Source organism: Leuresthes tenuis, unplaced genomic scaffold (assembly GCF_036924035.1).
Source record: "Leuresthes tenuis unplaced genomic scaffold, fLeuTen1.0.hap1 SCAF_1, whole genome shotgun sequence".
Taxonomy (NCBI): Eukaryota; Metazoa; Chordata; class Actinopteri; order Atheriniformes; family Atherinopsidae; genus Leuresthes; species Leuresthes tenuis.
In genome coordinates, this window is record NW_027325355.1 from 28,432,528 (window position 1) to 28,453,071 (window position 20,544).

General features: G+C 41.2%; 2 protein-coding genes across 2 annotated transcripts in view; both read right to left on the reverse strand.

Moving 5' to 3' along the window:
• The window catches only part of LOC140281861 (aryl hydrocarbon receptor-like), a 34,820-nt gene extending 21,219 nt beyond the window's left edge, over nucleotides 1-13,601 (reverse strand). The window contains exons 1-4 of the mRNA XM_072376398.1: nucleotides 9,313-13,601; nucleotides 8,964-9,225; nucleotides 3,954-4,141; nucleotides 799-905 (exon numbers count right to left, since the gene is read on the reverse strand). Coding sequence (XP_072232499.1) covers nucleotides 799-905; nucleotides 3,954-4,141; nucleotides 8,964-9,004 — 336 coding nt within the window. The 5' untranslated portion in view covers nucleotides 9,005-9,225; nucleotides 9,313-13,601. The remainder of the gene's footprint in view (nucleotides 1-798; nucleotides 906-3,953; nucleotides 4,142-8,963; nucleotides 9,226-9,312) is intronic.
• Nucleotides 13,602-13,729: 128 nt separating this feature from the next.
• ahr2 (aryl hydrocarbon receptor 2) overlaps nucleotides 13,730-20,544 on the reverse strand; it is a 66,267-nt gene continuing 59,452 nt past the window's right edge. Inside the window, exons 9-11 of the mRNA XM_072376295.1 lie at nucleotides 16,983-17,124; nucleotides 15,330-16,908; nucleotides 13,730-14,130 (exon numbers count right to left, since the gene is read on the reverse strand). Coding sequence (XP_072232396.1) covers nucleotides 14,104-14,130; nucleotides 15,330-16,908; nucleotides 16,983-17,124 — 1,748 coding nt within the window. The 3' untranslated portion in view covers nucleotides 13,730-14,103. The remainder of the gene's footprint in view (nucleotides 14,131-15,329; nucleotides 16,909-16,982; nucleotides 17,125-20,544) is intronic.

The window sequence follows — 20,544 nt, forward strand, 5'->3', positions numbered from 1 at the left end:
TTGGAAGGGCTGCAGGAGAAAGCCTCTTCTCTCTAAAAAGAACATGGCAGCACAGCTTAGGTTTGCAAAGCTGCATCTGAACAAAGCTCAAGACTTCTGGAACAATGTCCTCTGGACAGACCAGAGCAAAGTGGAGATGTTTGGTCCTAATGCACAGCAGCACGTTTGGAGGAAACCAAACACAGCAGATCAGCACAAACACCTCATACCAGCTGTCAAGCACGGTGGTGGAGGGCTGATGATCTGGGCTGGTTCTGCAGCCACAGGACCTGGGCACCTTGCAGTCATTGAGTCCACCATGAACTCCTCTGGATACCAAAGTATTCTAGAGTCAGATGTGAGGCCATCTGTCCCACAGCTAAAGCTGGGCTGAAACTGGCTCATCAACAGGACAAAGATCCCAAACACAGCAGCAGATCTGCAGCAGAATGTGGGAAAAAGAAAAGAATCAAGGTGTTGCAATGGTCCAGTCAGAGTCCAGCCCTCAGCCTGACTGAGATGCTGTGGTGGGACCTTAAGAGAGCTGTGCAGAAACCAATGCTGCAAACCTCAATGAGCTGAAGCAGCGCTGGAGAGAAGAGGGCCGAGATTCCTCCAGAACCAGGAGAGAGACTGATAACGTCCCACAGGAAACCATCACTGCAGCTCACTGCTGCTGAAGCTGCTGAATCAGGGGTTCACTTAGTTTTACACTCACTGCTGCTGAAGCAAGCAGAACTCTGCTCCATCAGACCTGAAACAACCAGGTGTGCAGAGAGTCGGAGCCTCAGAGGAGGCGTAAAGGGAAGCAGCACCAACCTGCAGCAGCAGCTCGCCCTCAGAGATCCGGCCGTCTGCAGACCCGCTCCTGCCGTCGCCTTCCAGGCTTCTGTTGGCGCCATTGGGAGGCTGGTTCTTCAACGTCACTGAAGACATGGAGAGAAAACAAGAGTTACTGATGTCTGATCCTGCATTTTTAGTGTTTCTAAATCAGTGAAACGCAGCAAACACTGAATGGGGGGAGAGGGTCAGCTCCACCCCTTCAGGCTTTCAGCTTCGTCCCGGAGGGGCCTTCAACCAGGGGGCTACACATCAAAGGGAGAGGAAGCCTCTGAAGCCACCTCAGAGCTGAAAACCTAAAAAAGCTCCATAACATTTCTGTCGGTGACATCCAGCAACACAACATGATTCTGAGCCGTGACTCGGTGCAGTTTGGCAAAATTAAACCAGTGCTGACCATCAATAATTCAGAGAAAGGTGGGGTGGAAGTGGGATTCAGCGTCCTGACGTCACGGCCGTCTGCAGGAATAAAAGAATAAACAGCCCGAGGCGGGGGGGGGTGTGTTGGCACAACGGAGAGCGACGAGGCCCAAAACATCCAATAAAAACATCACAACAGACGCTGTTCCGCAGAGGCCAGCATAAATAAATCATGAGTGAGTCCTTGTTCAGAGGAATGCATTTACAGGCTCTCACTGCAGAGCAACCGCACCAACGAGTCCAATAAAGGGAAGAGGGGGGGAACCCAGAGTCTCCGGCATGAACACCGAACCGTTCAGGCAGGAAAAAGGCTCCTAACTCAAGGGATGAACCAGTGTTGTGTCGACACAGAACAGACAACTTAGCAAAGAAGCCATTTTAAACTGGATCTTTAGGCACTTTGTCACAAAGACACATCATTTGTTCCCATTTCTTTAGCTGCATCTATGAAAAACAGCAAAGAAAACACAGTTTGACAGACAGAAAATAGGATTTCTGCAGCAACAAGGTGATTCCCAAAGAGCTATTAGCTGAAAACTTGGCATATCTCAGCATGGTGTGCAGTGTGTCCTTAAAACATTTGAGGAAACTGGACAAGTGGAGGACAAAAGAAGAAGTGTCAGGCCTAAAAAACTATCTCCAGCAGATGAACAGGATCTGAAAGTGATGTCCTTCAGAAAGAGGAAAAAATCCAGCTGTGACCTGACAGGACCTGAGAGATGCATCTGGACCTTCAGCTGATCCATCTACTGTTGGCCCAAGCCTCATCAGAAATAGTCTCCATGGAAGGGTGGCTGTCAAGAAGCCGTTCTTAAGGAAGGGAAACAGGGAGAAAAGGCTGAGCTGTGCCAAATGACACAAGAAGTGGACTGAAAATCAGTGGCAACAGGTCTTATGGAGGGATGAATCCTCCCCAGAGCCCGGACCTCAACATTATTGAAGCAGTGTGGGATCATCTGACAGAGAACGGAACAAAAGGCAGCCCACATCCAAAGAAGAGCTGTGGGATGTCCTTCAAGAAGCCTGGAGAACTATTCCTGAAGACTCCTTAAAGAAAGGACAGAAAGCTGGTCTCAGAGGTTCTGATGTTTCCGTCAGCATCGGGTCAGAAACACATTAAAAAGCCACAGTGGAGCTGCTGAGAGCCTCGAAATGCAGCGTGTTTGAATCCTGTTTTCATCAGAAATAAAACAAACTCAGTGAGGGAGGCTTCATCGCTGCAGCTTTTCTGAGGACAACAGATTCTTCTGATACCCCCCCTCCCTCCCCTGAGGGGATTACCCCCCCGTGTTTTCAGCCTCTTTCATCTCTGCAGCGCTGCCGTCTCCTCAGACCCACTTCGCCGTGGAAGAGGGTCGTCTCGTGGCCACGAGCGAGCAAAGCTGACCTACAATGGGTGGCTGTTGTGTCGGGATAAGAGCGGGTCAGGAGAAGTTCACCCACTTTAAAGGAGCCTGATGTGCTTTTAGCTCGGCTGCCGAGTGGCTCAAAGAAAATCTGCTGAAATAAAGCAGCTTTTTTCCACTGCACCCTTTAAAATGTTCTACAGTCCAGTCAGGGAAGCTCTAAACCAGCAAGAAAACCATCATCACTGCAACATTCCTCCTTCAAAGCCTTCAAATGTCACCTTTCTTAGCTAAAAAGCAGCTAAAAAGTGAGTTTTACTCCACTTAAACACAAATCTGTGGCCAGGTTGTGAAGCCTGTGATTCATCTGGGTGATTTTACCATTAAGATTTGGTCCAATTCATCTTTAAATGAACCATTTCATTAATTCAGTGTTTCACATCCGTCACGCCTGACAGAAAATGAATAAGATTCAGCCCAAAATCGACCACTTTGGAGTAAAAATGAGCCGTTAAGCTTGACAGAAGCAGAGCTTTGATGGAAATGGGGATATATTGACTGATCTTCTTCACATATTTTCCACATGAAGGCTTTTATCTGGAGCCGGTTTGTTGCTTTTGGACACACTAACACACACTCCTCACCCCGAAGCAAACCCTAACCTCCACAGCCTCCCAACGAAGCCCTAAAAACACCTTTCTGCTCTTTAAACCTTGGGTAACCAGCATTTTGCTCCCATTTTTGGAGCCTGTGAATGAAGCAAAACAAGCGAACACACAAACCGGCTGAAGTGAAATCCATTTGCCATGCCTGTAAGCCCGCTAACTCCTGGACAATCGCAGAGATGAGGCTCCTCCAGCCGAAAACAGACATCTGGTTTAGCTTTTCTGAACAGATCCTTCAGGCTCATTTTGGCTGAATTATTAACAGGCTGCAGTTACTCTGAGAGACACAAACCCCCAGAAACAACCAGAGGAAGACGCACAGCAAGGCAAAGGATGAGCTGGTTGAAGAGAGGAAAACGAGCAAAGAAAAGTGACGCTTTTGGTGTTTGGTGAGTCACTTTCAGTCAAACAAATAGAGTTTAAGCAAAAACAGCTGGTCTGTACGTGCACTTTCCAACAAAAACCTGAATCAAAGCTCCTCGACCTTCTTTCTATCCCCTTAAATCCCTCCAGTTTTAGACTCCAGCCCGACATTCACCAGCTTCTCTTCACATAATTACTTTGACGCTGCCACAGCAGTAAAAACACATTAAACGCTGCTTCATTTATCGTTTTGTCCAGTTTTATTCAAACTGTTTTCCACCGTTTAAGCCTTGATGTGACCTGAAATCAGATTATTGCAGCAGCGCCGAGGGTTTCCCACCTGAGAAGAAGCTCTTGGTGCGGAGGAAGCTGACGCTGAGCCTCAGGATGGACAGCTTGTCCAGGCTGGAGACCACCTCTTCGGGGAAGGGAAGCAGGCTGGCGAGCCGGTCCAACTCCGAGTTCAGCCGGTCGCGGTGGCGTTTGGACGGGTTGGATTTGGCACCTTCAGTGGGAACCGCTTTGACTCTGGAGATGAAGGAAATGACGGCGTTATGGTTATGATGAATAATCATCATGTCAGGAGTGTGAGAATCACTGATATTCATTTCCAACAAACAGCATGAAACAGAAGAGCCTGAAAGACTGTTTGAGCACATCAAACATTTAGATTAGACTAAAATACAAGAATAAACCTAAAAGAATGGGTGTAAATGTCAGCATTTAGAAGCTTTCTGCACACATTTGGTGAAAAACACAGCAGATATACAGCAGAAGCAAAAACAACCACAAGGAGATTCAAAATCACCACAAAGCGATGCAAAAACACCACGAAAAGGATGCAAAACAGCCACAAATAGATTTAAACAACCACAAAATTATGCAAAACAGCCACAAATAGATTTAAACAACCACAAAAGGATTCAAAACAGCCACAAATAGATTTAAACAACCACAAAAGGATTCAAAACAGCCACAAATAGATTTAAACAACCACAAAATTATGCAAAACAGCCACAGATAGTTTTAAACAACCACAAAACGATGCAAAACAGCCAGAAATAGATTTAAACCACAAAACGATGCAAAACAGCCAGAAATAGATTTAAACAACCACAAAAGGATGCAAAACAGCCACAAAAGGAAGCAAAACAACCACAAATAGATTTAAACCACCACAAAAGGATGCAAAACAGCCAGAAATAGATTTAAACAACCACAAAAGGATGCAAAACAACCACAAAAGGAAGCAAAACAACCACAAATAGATTTAAACAACCACAAAAGGATGCAAAACAACCACAAAAGGATGCAAAACAACCACAAAAGGATGCAAAACAGCCACAAATAGATTTAAACCACCACAAAAGGAAGCAAAACAACCACAAAAGGATGCAAAACAACCACAAAAGGATGCAAAACAGCCACAAATAGATTTAAACCACCACAAAAGGATGCAAAAACAGCCAGAAATAGATTTAAACAACCACAAAAGGATGCAAAACAACCACAAAAGGAAGCAAAACAACCACAAATAGATTTAAACAACCACAAAAGGATGCAAAACAACCACAAAAGGATGCAAAACAACCACAAAAGGATGCAAAACAGCCACAAATAGATTTAAACCACCACAAAAGGATGCAAAACAGCCACAAATAGATTTAAACAACCACAAAAGGATTCAAAACAGCCACAAATAGATTTAAACAACCACAAAATTATGCAAAACAGCCACAAATAGATTTAAACAACCACAAAACGATGCAAAACAGCCAGAAATAGATTTAAACCACAAAACGATGCAAAACAGCCAGAAATAGATTTAAACAACCACAAAAGGATGCAAAACAGCCACAAAAGGAAGCAAAACAACCACAAATAGATTTAAACCACCACAAAAGGATGCAAAACAGCCAGAAATAGATTTAAACAACCACAAAAGGATGCAAAACAACCACAAAAGGAAGCAAAACAACCACAAATAGATTTAAACAACCACAAAAGGATGCAAAACAACCACAAAAGGATGCAAAACAACCACAAAAGGATGCAAAACAGCCACAAATAGATTTAAACAACCACAAAAGGATGCAAAACAACCACAAAAGGATGCAAAACAACCACAAAAGGATGCAAAACAGCCAGAAATAGATTTAAACAACCACAAAAGGATGCAAAACAACCACAAAAGGATGCAAAACAACCACAAAAGGAAGCAAAACAACCACAAATAGATTTAAACAACCACAAAAGGATGCAAAACAACCACAAAAGGATGCAAAACAACCACAAAAGGATGCAAAACAGCCAGAAATAGATTTAAACAACCACAAAAGGATGCAAAACAACCACAAAAGGATGCAAAACAGCCACAAATAGATTTAAACAACCACAAAAGGATATAAAACAGCTACAAAAGGCTCAAAACTACCACAGAGACTCAGAACTACCACAGAGACTCAGAACTACCACAGAGACTCAGAACTACCACAGAGAGACTCAGAACTACCACAGAGACTCAGAACTACCACAGAGAGACTCAGAACTACCACAGAGACTCAGAACTACCACAGAGAGACTCAGAACTACCACAGAGAGACTCAGAACTACCACAGAGAGACTCAGAACTACCACAGAGAGACTCAGAACTACCACAGAGAGACTCAGAACTACCACAGAGAGACTCAGAACTACCACAGAGAGACTCAGAACTACCACAGAGAGACAGAACTACCACAGAGACTCAGAACTACCACAGAGAGACAGAACTACCACAGAGACTCAGAACTACCACAGAGAGACTCAGAACTACCACAGAGAGACACAGAACTACCACAGAGACTCAGAACTACCACAGAGAGACACAGAACTACCACAGAGACTCAGAACTACCACAGAGAGACTCAGAACTACCACAGAGACTCAGAACTACCACAGAGAGACACAGAACTACCACAGAGACTCAGAACTACCACAGAGAGACACAGAACTACCACAGAGAGACTCAGAACTACTACAGAGAGACACAGAACTACCACAGAGACTCAGAACTACCACAGAGACTCAGAACTACCACAGAGAGACACAGAACTACCACAGAGACTCAGAACTACCACAGAGAGACAGAACTACCACAGAGAGACAGAACTACCACAGAGAGACTCAGAACTACCACAGAGACTCAGAACTACCACAGAGAGACTCAGAACTACTACAGAGAGACTCAGAACTACCACAGAGAGACAGAACTACCACAGAGAGACAGAACTACTACAGAGACTCAGAACTACCACAGAGACTCAGAACTACCACAGAGAGACAGAACTACCACAGAGAGACAGAACTACCACAGAGACTCAGAACTACCACAGAGAGACTCAGAACTACTACAGAGAGACTCAGAACTACCACAGAGAGACAGAACTACCACAGAGAGACTCAGAACTACCACAGAGAGACAGAACTACCACAGAGAGACAGAACTACCACAGAGACTCAGAACTACCACAGAGAGACAGAACTACCACAGAGAGACTCAGAACTACCACAGAGAGACAGAACTACCACAGAGAGACAGAACTACTACAGAGACTCAGAACTACCACAGAGAGACAGAACTACCACAGAGAGACTCAGAACTACCACAGAGAGACAGAACTACCACAGAGAGACTCAGAACTACCACAGAGAGACTCAGAACTACCACAGAGAGACTCAGAACTACCACAGAGAGACTCAGAACTACCACAGAGAGACAGAACTACCACAGAGACTCAGAACTACCACAGAGAGACAGAACTACCACAGAGAGACACAGAACTACCACAGAGAGACTCAGAACTACCACAGAGAGACTCAGAACTACCACAGAGAGACTCAGAACTACCACAGAGACTCAGAACTACCACAGAGAGACTCAGAACTACCACAGAGACTCAGAACTACCACAGAGAGACAGAACTACCACAGAGAGACTCAGAACTACCACAGAGACTCAGAACTACCACAGAGACTCAGAACTACCACAGAGAGACTCAGAACTACCACAGAGAGACTCAGAACTACCACAGAGACTCAGAACTACCACAGAGAGACACAGAACTACCACAGAGACTCATAACTACCACAGAGAGACTCAGAACTACCACAGAGAGACTCAGAACTACCACAGAGAGACTCAGAACTACCACAGAGAGACTCAGAACTACCACAGAGAGACTCAGAACTACCACAGAGAGACTCAGAACTACCACAGAGAGACTCAGAACTACCACAGAGAGACTCAGAACTACCACAGAGAGACTCAGAACTACCACAGAGAGACTCAGAACTACCACAGAGAGACTCAGAACTACCACAGAGAGACTCAGAACTACCACAGAGAGACTCAGAACTACCACAGAGAGACTCAGAACTACCACAGAGAGACTCAGAACTACCACAGAGACTCAGAACTACCACAGAGACTCAGAACTACCACAGAGAGACTCAGAACTACCACAGAGACTCAGAACTACCACAGAGAGACTCAGAACTACCACAGAGAGACAGAACTACCACAGAGAGACAGAACTACCACAGAGACTCAGAACTACCACAGAGAGACAGAACTACCACAGAGAGACTCAGAACTACCACAGAGAGACACAGAACTACCACAGAGAGACTCAGAACTACCACAGAGACTCAGAACTACCACAGAGAGACTCAGAACTACCACAGAGAGACTCAGAACTACCACAGAGACTCAGAACTACCACAGAGAGACTCAGAACTACCACAGAGAGACAGAACTACCACAGAGAGACAGAACTACCACAGAGACTCAGAACTACCACAGAGAGACAGAACTACCACAGAGAGACTCAGAACTACCACAGAGAGACTCAGAACTACCACAGAGAGACTCAGAACTACCACAGAGACTCAGATAAATGTAAACAAACAGCAACACACACGATGTGAAGAAGCACAAACACAAAATGATCCCATCCGGAGGGAAAAAGATGCAAAACAAAGAGCCACAAAGAACCAAAGAGCCAACCACCTGCACACACGAACAGAGAGCAACTTAAAACAGGGGGTCGCTTCCAAAGCTGTGTCCAGGGGTCACGACCTGTTTTATTCTCCTTAATTAAAGGATTATGCGGCAGCTGCCGCCGGCAGGGGGCGCTGTGGACCAACGCCATTACCAACCCAGCACAGCGCGATAATCCCGTGTTTACAAACTGTCTGTCAGCGCTAAGCGGGGAGGACTTAAAGTGTAACTAATACGTCTTAAATGTCCAGATTTAGTGTCAGTGGTTAATGAACATCCTCCACTTCGCCTTCACAAACCGTGACTTACCCCTTCTGAGCCGGTTTTCTCCGTTTCCGTCCGGCGTACATGTCGTAGTTGGTTTAACTGTCTTCCCAGCGGAGCAGGAGGTCATACAGTGAAATCCAGCAGAAACTGTCCCAAACAAACCCGCATCCGAGGACCGCAGGCATGTGACTCCTCTATTCCCGATGCCCGACACGGGAAACTGTGTTAAATGTCACTTATCCCGGCCCGCCGCCGCCAGCCGGCGTCCAGACCCCGTCACAACGCGTATTACGACGCTAAGCAGCTATAACAGAGGACAACAGATCGTGTCAGAGTCGAAACAGACGCACAAACGCGCCCAGAGATGAACATAAATGTGCAGAAACGTTACTGTCGCAGTTCGTCGCTTCGCTTGTCCCGTCCATGGTGTCCCGGCGCGTCAAATCCAGCCGACGTTCCGCAACAAAACCCTCCATTTAAAGCTGCCACCCTCAGCGCTCGCCTCGCACCGCAAAAACAAGTGAAACGAGCCGCTAAAGTTCGGCTTGCCTCCCCCCGCCCGGTCCTCTCCTGCCCGAATCTCTCCGCGGCTCCTCTGGCTCGCCGACAGGCGCGCTCCCACCGGGCACTGATTTGACATCAGTGGGAATGTGTAGAAATAAATGAAGATACAAATGAAGAACTTTCAGTTCCGATTTATTGAAACCACTGAACAAGTTTAAAAGTATAAAATAATTAACATACAACCTTTTTCTTGGGAAAAAGCTGCTTCTGCTTCTTCTTTGTCAGGTTATGCTTCTCCAGAAAGGAGAAAACACGTCATTTTATAGGCTTTTAATGAAGAGATTCGTGGACAATTGAGCTGTAAAGACCTTCTTTGAGCTTCCTTTCCACATCCTGTTGCTAGGATACATCCCCATCCCGCGGTGTGACCCAATCCCAGTGCAGCCCTCTGTCACGTGACTACATACGCCGCGCTACGTCTTAAAGGGACGTGAACACAGCCAAAAGACGAAAAACACCGAATATACCGACGTGGGCAGCTAAATTAATTCGGTTAAAGTCGTAACTTTCGGTGAATTCTCGGTACGTCGCCCAGTTATAGCTGAAAGGCAAAGAACTGAGAATATTCAGCTGAAACGTCTCACAGGAGTCGCTCCTCTGCTCCAGCTCAGAAATGGGAATATTTCCTGCTTTTACTCCCTCAGGCTCAGGCTTGGATGGGGTCTTCTTCTTGGGCTGTAAGTCATGAGTTCAGAGGTTATCTTCTGTTTTTAACTCCCACACACACACTTTTTACTGGGTTTTGTCGTGTTCTTGGAGCCTCTCCCATCTGATTTAGTGTATTTAACCTTTAATTTCCTGCTATGATGATTGACAGAATGTTATTTTATGTTTCATCACAGGTGTTTTATGTCATTTTCGCCTGGAAACTGACATAATAGTGAGAAAACTTTAGATTCTGCTGACATAAAGGCCCGACTCACGACCTTTATCGGCTGCATTTTTGTCGGGAATTACAATTTTCTGTTTTTCTGTTGCTTCGAGCATTTGAACAAGCTGCGTCTGGTCTCCTCACAGATCAACAACCATCCCATCATCGGTAACGGAGGCTTCCCCTTCTCCTTACTGCCCAGCGGGAACACCTGCTTCACGGAGAACAAATAGGAATCGGCAGCATCTGGGACTGAAAGAGCAGTTCAAAGGAAACAGGACTCAACGAAAGGGGAGCAGACTGAAGAGCAGCAGGGTGTCTTTTCTATTTTTCTATTAAAAACAGCGAAGGTTGGAGTTTGATCGAAGAGCAAAGAACCGTATCCTCACGTCAAAAAGTGTAGAAGTTGCTGTCGCCTTTGATGTGTTCGAGCTGCAGTTTTTTGGAAATTTGGTTCTTTTGGGACTCTTTTCACTTCACAGCACAGCGTGGAACGAGGTGGCACGAGGTGGAAAATGCTGGCTGCTGTGGGCTCACTACCGCCCCCCTGTGGCCGGAGGGCAGAAACACACACAGATAGAAAAACTGGTTTTAGATGTGACTGATGTGACCTCAGCCGGTGGTGGCAAACGGAGAAATGCTTTATTTAAAAACACTTTGTAAACTGTGAGGGTGCACAGTGGCTGAAAACCTGAGAGAACACACTGATGGGGGGGGCGACCTTTGGAGGCGGCTCCTGGTGGTCATCAGAGGTATTACAGGTTAACGCACCTCCCCCTCGGCCTCAGAGACGTTTAATAAAGTCCCAGATGAGGACTAATTGTTCCACTTCGATCTTTCACAATATAAAGAATGAGTTTGTTTCCTGCTCTGAAGGCTCAGAAGGATTTAATGTGTCTTTGCAAAGTTCATTTCAACTCTTTGCCGTCTCGGAGGAGTGAGATTCGCTTTGCTGACGGTATAAAAAGGATTTAAAAAATTAGAAAACGCACAACAGAGCAACGGTGTTTCAATAGATCGAAGCTCGAGATAATTCAGTGAAAACGGCTGCTCGTTTGCATAATTTAAAAGCTGAGCCAGTTTTATCTCCTCTTTACGCTCTTTTCTTTCTTTCTTTCTTTCTTTTGTCGTCGAGGAGGACAATCCGGACGGTGCCTTAAACTGACAGACCTTTAGAGGGACAGGCGGCTGCTATTTTTGAACGTCTGATGTTCGATAACAGACCAAAGCTGTGCCGGCCCTGTCTTATTCTTTAAAAAGCCAAATTTTCAGAGTCTTTGCACTTTGAAGTGATTTGCCAAAGTGCAAAAAAAGACACTTTTTAATCACAAAACCCATCCAACACAGCAGTAAAACACTTAAAGACTACAATAATCACGCTGATGCCTTTTTAATCCATTAATCTTTTACACACGTGTAGATTCAGTCCAACCTGAGCCATGAAATCATCGTGTTTTCTTCCAAAGTGAATCATTTTCTGCAGATTTTAGAGGCAACAAACTTGAAAAACGTGCTTTAGAAACCAAAAAGCCATCTGGAACGCTGTATTTTTAACAAAACCAAAGGGACGACGGTTTTCTGTTGACCGTTTCACGATTTTAATGGAAATAAAGCCAAATTTGTGGTTGTTAAAAAGCAGGAAACAGGGTGGAACGGAGGAAGCTTTCATTTCAAAGTTCACAGGTCGGTTCAGGCTGCATTCACTGTCCTGTGCAAGTTGGCGTAATTTACAGACTCGGGCTTGTGGACGTCGTTCGAGTCAACATCCAAAGTCCCACCAATCTGCTCCTCGACTGGATTGAATGTGTTAAAGCAGTAAACTGTTGGAAGTGGTTGTGTTATTTATTCACAGAAAATAGGAACAAATATCTTCAGTTTCTATATTTAATGTCTTGGAACCATTTCATATCATTTTCATATATCCATATTTTATATTTTAGCTCTTTCTCTTATTTTTTTATTTGCTTTTGATTGAAAAACGAGCTTTGCAGCCCAAACTTGCTAATATAAGAGGCACAGATGCATCATAATCATGGCTTGGATGTTGACTCGAGCGTTTTTTCACAAGTTGGAATTTACCTCTGCTTCAGGAAGAGAATTCTGGGAAATGTAGTGTTTCCCTCTTGCTTTGGCTCAGCTCCTTCTGCATGGGGGCTTAAAGTGTCTCTTCCATCATGTGTGAATTGAGCCAAAGCAGTCGTAAGATAATTAAAAATTGGGTTTAAGCATCTGCAAGTCCCAGAATTTCTCCTCCTCCTCCTCCTTCCGAGCTCAGATTGACCTTCAAATGTTAAACAAAAGCAATGGATGGAAATAAAAACTGCACGTCATCTTCAGGTGTGGTCTTCTTCCTCTTTTCCTCGCTCGGTGCCTTTTCTTCACAAAGTGTTCTTTGTATAGAGATATAAATTTATCTTGTTGCCTGTAATTATTTACCTATAACCAGAGGAAGCCATGGCTCCACAATGCAGTATCTTTGTGTAATTGTGTAAGTACATTTATATATATTTTTCATCTTTATCTTCCTTTAAAGTGTGTATTGTCAAATATTGTGTACTTTAATCATGTATTGCCTTAACCTGACTCACGCCGCTGTCATTTTGCACAGTGTACATGTAACCTCTCCTTCTGATGTATTTTGATAACTTCAGTTCATCTTGTGGATTTGCCTTCAATACCTTTGCCTCTAACTGTGTATTTGTGTCGGCGTCAGTCTGTACATGCACACCATATTAAAGGTGATCTGATCACTGCAGTGGCTTGAATGTTTTCACTAAACTACAACAGAAAAAATACAAGAAATCATCTATTATTTGACATTTTCAGTCAATTCTTTCAAATCTGATTTAAAAATTGAGGATATTACTGTCGAAAAATAGTTTGATGTAAAGATGGACAATCTTTTACCAACGTTGCAGTCTTTATGTGGCAGTTTTGATCAGCCTGGTGGTTTTGGGTGTCCACTAGATGACAGCATAACCCTGTTTTGGTAAAGGCAGGTCAGTCATGTGCACTAATGTTTGACTATCTGCTTCCAGTTAGGCCTTTAATGATTTTCACTGCAAACTTGGCTGGAAGAAATAAAAAACTGTTGTATTTTGTGACTTTATCAGGCAACTAGATTATATCTGAACAAAGAAAGATGAATGTTTTGATGGCGATGCTGCCTGATTAAAGGAAAAATGCATGAGAAATTGCTGAACCGTTCATTTCTACTCATTTACATCCCTTTTTTTTCAAAATTACCAATAGTGAACACACATTTAAATTAAATCAGCCTTAAATAAAGTAAAAACAGCAATAATACAAAGTTATTTACCAGTGAATATGTAGGGATGCACAGAAAATTGCACTTTAATGTTGCAGCTGGTTAAGATTTTGACAATATTGACCTTAAAAAGTGAATAATCTGTCATCTAATAGTACAGAGTTGCAAGGAAACAATCTTTTCCTGTTGCTGTTTGTGAATGTCGCACAACAAGAAGACATTTGGGGCTAATTCTTTCAACAAATGTCTTTCACATCTATAATTTCCCCCTCAGACAATGCCACAGGGTCTGGAATTAATTAAAATATTCAAAAACATTTAGCATCGAAAGCAAAACCTCTTGGTAACAATGTGAACAGTTGATACAGGCATTTAAAAGATCTTTGGTGATTGTCTTGTGGTCCTTGTTTCTCTTATACAACTCTATTATATGTAAAAATCTGGAAAAAAGCTGCATTTTTATACAGTAAAGTCTTTATTCACCAGCCCATTAACATCACTTGAACCTGAAAATCAAGCAGGCAATGAAAAAAAAAGATAATTTCAGGATATATTCAAGCCTAAAGACATTAAAGGCGCTCAAACACTGAAAATAAAGCACAGGTTTTTAAAGTTTCAGGATAAATCTAACCTTCAAGATCAAGAACCTATTTAAAATGTCTTCATTCATTTAAGGGTGTCAGTAATGTGCTTTTTTACTCCACAATAAGAAAAAACTTCTGTCCCCAATATCTGGACATTTTATTAAAACTTCCAAATTAAGTTAAACCGGTTAATTTGCATTTTATTTTAGATTTTTGTAATAATTAGTGTTGAGATTTCTGACTAGCATTTATGCTATGTGCAAGCTTTCAAAACGTTGTTGAATATTAAAGTAAAATACCTCTGAACAACTGTATAAATCACTGAAGCTGATTAAAATACTAAATTAACCCAAATACATGCATATATTCGCGCATTAAAACAGTATTTATGCGAGCCGTTGATTCACAGCCGTTGACAGTTAATTCAAATTAAACGTCGACCGTTATTTTTTCCGAACGTGACCTTTGACTCGCTTCTACAGGGATTTCTACACAGGCACTCTACTGGGACCACTTCATCCACACGCCCCCCTGCAGCACAGCTCATTCACTCCGGTAAGAACGTCCATCTTACTCAAAATCTGATAAATATCCTGCCATGTTGCACAAAACTATCAGCAGCAAACTCTGTGTGAAGTTAGCCGACTGTCACAGAGCACGGAGTGAATAAACTGTGCTGCAGGGGGGCGTGTGGATGAAGTGGTCCCAGTAGAGTGCCTGTGTAGAAATCCCTCCGTTAGCTCTCCTATAGCTGCAAGTAGCCACATAACAGCAGCTATGAGCTAACAGAGCTATGAGCTAACAGAGCTATGAGCTAACAGAGCTATAGCACACGTTCATTCATTCATTCTTCTTAAAGTATTGGTGAAATAAAGACAGATAATGCCTTATTTAGAGGCTGCATCCTCTAAGCCCCGTTCACTCCGTTATATGGATCTCCAGTTATCTAAATATCTTCTGAAGGACGCCGACTTTCACCAAACTGTTCTCAGTGAGTAGATGAACGTATTTCATGCCAGAAATAAGGTCTAAAAACACCGGAGTTCCCCTTTAAACGATTCACTTCTTTAAAGGACTCCATCGGACAGGGAACCAGCGATGGAAACGTTGAGGTTTCTTACCTGCGTTTGTTTCCTGAAGTTGAGAATCTGCTGCGGCTGCACCATCAGCCCGTTTGTGCTGAGGCCAGCGGCCATTTGGCAGGACAGCGCCGCCTCCTCGGGGTTTGGGATCGCCGTCGCCGGCGGCACCGACGGCAGAGCCTGGTAGAGGCAGGAGGGCTTGTTGGCCGGGTTCACTCTGATCATACAGTCCTGCTGAGCAGCAAAGGAAGCTCTGGAGGCGTCTGGAGTCCTGAATGCTGGCGTGCTGCCGATATCCACGGCGTTCATCTGAAATCCTGACGTCTGGCTGAGCGCGGCGCCCGTCTGCTGCTGCCAGGACGGCCTCTGCAGCGCGCCGTTCTGCGCCGGCAGCGTAAAGAGGCCGGACGGGGACGAATCTGCAGGGAATCCTGTTTCGTTTGAAATATTCCACTGGGTTCCTTTAAAGCTGAACGCTGGAGTTAACCGTCCCGTCCTTTGGTCCTGGACCCCGGCGTGAGGAAGACTCTGCGGCGGTGGAGTCTTCTGGTTGCCATGGAGACGACTGGCTGAAGCATCCTGCAGTAAGAACGCTCCGAGGTTGTTGTTCGTAGCATTGAACTGAAAAGTCCTCAGCTGAGAGTTCACCGGAGACGGGTTAAACGCCACCGGGGACGGGTCAAACGCCACCGGGGACGGGTCAAACGCCACCGGGGGCGGGTCAAACGCCACCGGGGGCGGGTCAAACGCCACCGGGGGCGGGTCAAACGCCACCGGGGGCGGGTTAAACGCCACAGGCGTGGCCACGCCTTCAGAGCCGCCCGGCTGGAACGCGGCGGGAAGCGTTTGCTGAGGCGGCAGCCCGTTGAACCCAGAGGAGCCCACCTGAGGAAAGTCCATGTGGCTCAGCTTCATCGTTCCCACGGCTGGAGGCGGCGCTCTCGCCATCAGCTTCCCTCCGTTCAGCACCGGCCGGTTCTGGACCTGCGCCGGCCAGTTCTGGTTCTGGAAGTCGACATCTGGGAGGCAGGCGGCGAGTTCGTCCAGCGGGTCGGACAGCGGGAACCTGCCGTCCTGCTGGAGCTGCTCCTCGAAGTACGACAGGACGTCGCCAATGAGAATGTCGCTGAGGTCCTCGCTGGACTTGGCGGTGTTGGCGTTCACCTTCAGCAGCGTGCTCTCCCAGCTCTTCAGCTCCTCCGGCCCGACTTCCAGCGCGTCCACGAGCTCGTTGTCCCCGAGGATCTGCTGCAGGGTCGCCATCATGTCCCGAACCGTGTCGTCCATCATCACCGGGCCTGCGGCCCCAGGCTTGGCGGCGGCGTCTCCCAGAATGCTGACGGTGGCGCGGGTGTCCTGGAACGCCACGTCGCTGAGCGAGTTGAGCGTGGTGGCGTTGTGGTCTTCATAGTACAGCGACTGGTCCTGACTCAGCAGGCAGCCCAGCAGGGAGCCGCGGCTGACCGAGTCCTCGGCGAGCTTCCTCTGCTTGGGCTCGGAACACGGGTCAGGAACCTCCACGCTGGGGAGCGTGTCGTACAGCACCGCCTCCCCCGTGGCGAAGTTGAACGGCAGCTGCAGCCCTCTGAGGCGGAGCTGCTCCTCTCCTTCTTCGTTCCTGGGGGGAGCAGACCAGCGTGAGTAACTCCGAAAGGAGGCGAGCTCGCTGTGGAAACCCTGCCCAACACTTACGTCAGCGCCCTCTGCCGGGCCACGATGAAGTCCGGCTTCCCTCCTTTGAACACCACCCTGGCGTTGGACTGGATCCACACCCAGCGCCCGCTTTTAGCCAGCAGCCTGAAGATGGTGAGACCGGTTTCTCCGGTTTTTATCACTGCGACGGACAACAAAGAGACTTTAGACACAGATTCCAGTTATAAACGTGTAACATTATCCTTTCTGTGAACCATAAAAGCTGTCAGAGCCGGTGCTAAAAACTGACCAATCAGAGCCTTTAAAAGCCTTTTTATGTGCAGATATAAATTTATACAGTTTTTACACTTTAGCTATATTTTTGGATGTTGTTTCTTTAATTAATTTCAAATATTTTTTTTTAAATTTGATATATTTACTTATTTACTGTCAACTTGAGACATTCAGTTGTTTTTATTCCAAAGACATTTTTAAGCATTTATAAAAATTGTGCATCAATTTACATATTTTAATGCATCTTATCTATATATTTTAATGCATCTTATCTATATATTTTAATGCATCTTATCTATATATTTTAATGCATCTTATCTATATATTTTAATGCATCTTATCTATATATTTTAATGCATCTTATCTATATATTTTAATGCAACTTATCTATATATTTAATGCATCTTATCTATATATTTTAATGCATCTTATCTATATATTTTAATGCAACTTATCTATATATTTTAATGCATCTTATCTATATATTTTAATGCATCTTATCTATATATTTTAATGCATCTTATCTATATATTTTAATGCATCTTATCTATATATTTTAATGCAACTTATCTATATATTTTAATGCAACTTATCTATATATTTTAATGCATCTTATCTATATATTTAATGCATCTTATCTATATATTTTAATGCATCTTATCTATATATTTTAATGCATCTTATCTATATATTTTAATGCATCTTATCTATATATTTTAATGCATCTTATCTATATATTTAATGCATCTTATCTATATATTTTAATGCATCTTATCTATATATTTTAATGCATCTTATCTATATATTTAATGCATCTTATCTATATATTTTAATGCATCTTATCTATATATTTTAATGCATCTTATCTATATATTTGAATGCATCTTATCTATATATTTTAATGCATCTTATCTATATATTTTAATGCATCTTATCTATATATTTAATGCATCTTATCTATATATTTAATGCATCTTATCTATATATTTTAATGCAACTTATCTATATATTTTAATGCATCTTATCTATATATTTAATGCATCTTATCTATATATTTTAATGCATCTTATCTATATATTTAATGCATCTTATCTATATATTTAATGCATCTTATCTATATATTTTAATGCATTTTATCTATATATTTTAATGCATCTTATCTATATATTTAATGCATCTTATCTATATATTTTAATGCATCTTATCTATATATTTTAATGCATCTTATCTATATATTTTAATGCAACTTATCTATATATTTAATGCATCTTATCTATATATTTTAATGCATCTTATCTATATATTTTAATGCAACTTATCTATATATTTTAATGCAACTTATCTATATATTTAATGCATCTTATCTATATATTTTAATGCATCTTATCTATATATTTTAATGCAACTTATCTATATATTTTAATGCATCTTATCTATATATTTTAATGCATCTTATCTATATATTTTAATGCATCTTATCTATATATTTTAATGCATCTTATCTTTATATTTTAATGCATTTTATCTATATATTTTAATGCAACTTATCTATATATTTTAATGCATCTTATCTATATATTTAATGCATCTTATCTATATATTTAATGCATCTTATCTATATATTTTAATGCATCTTATCTATATATTTAATGCATCTTATCTATATATTTTAATTCATCTTATCTATATATTTTAATGCAACTTATCTATATATTTTAATGCATCTTATCTATATATTTTAATGCATCTTATCTATATATTTTAATGCATCTTATCTATATATTTTAATGCATCTTATCTTTATATTTTAATGCATTTTATCTATATATTTTAATGCAACTTATCTATATATTTTAATGCATCTTATCTATATATTTAATGCATCTTATCTATATATTTAATGCATCTTATCTATATATTTTAATGCATCTTATCTATATATTTAATGCATCTTATCTATATATTTTAATGCATCTTATCTATATATTTTAATGCATTTTATCTATATATTTTAATGCAACTTATCTATATATTTTAATGCATCTTATCTATATATTTAATGCATCTTATCTATATATTTTAATGCAACTTATCTATATATTTTAATGCATCTTATCTATATATTTTAATGCATCTTATCTATATATTTTAATGCATCTTATCTATATATTTTAATGCAACTTATCTATATATTTAATGCATCTTATCTATATATTTTAATGCATCTTATCTATATATTTTAATGCAACTTATCTATATATTTTAATGCATCTTATCTATATATTTTAATGCATCTTATCTATATATTTTAATGCATCTTATCTATATATTTTAATGCATCTTATCTTTATATTTTAATGCATTTTATCTATATATTTTAATGCAACTTATCTATATATTTTAATGCATCTTATCTATATATTTAATGCATCTTATCTATATATTTAATGCATCTTATCTATATATTTTAATGCATCTTATCTATATATTTTAATGCATCTTATCTTTATATTTTAATGCATTTTATCTATATATTTTAATGCAACTTATCTATATATTTTAATGCATCTTATCTATATATTTAATGTATCTTATCTATATATTTTAATGCATCTTATCTATATATTTTAATGCATCTTATCTATATATTTAATGCATCTTATCTATATATTTTAATGCAACTTATCTATATATTTAATGCATCTTATCTATATATTTAATGCATCTTATCTATATATTTTAATGCATCTTATCTATATATTTTAATGCAACTTATCTATATATTTTAATGCATCTTATCTATATATTTTAATGCAACTTATCTATATATTTAATGCATCTTATCTATATATTTTAATGCATCTTATCTATATATTTTAATGCAACTTATCTATATATTTTAATGCATCTTATCTATATATTTTAATGCATCTTATCTATATATTTAATGCATCTTATCTATATATTTTAATGCAACTTATCTATATATTTAATGCATCTTATCTATATATTTAATGCATCTTATCTATATATTTTAATGCATCTTATCTATATATTTTAATGCAACTTATCTATATATTTTAATGCATCTTATCTATATATTTTAATGCATCTTATCTATATATTTTAATGCAACTTATCTATATATTTAATGCATCTTATCTATATATTTAATGCATCTTATCTATATATTTTAATGCATCTTATCTATATATTTTAATGCATCTTATCTATATATTTTAATGCATCTTATCTATATATTTTAATGCATCTTATCTATATATTTTAATGCATCTTATCTATATATTTAATGCATCTTATCTATATA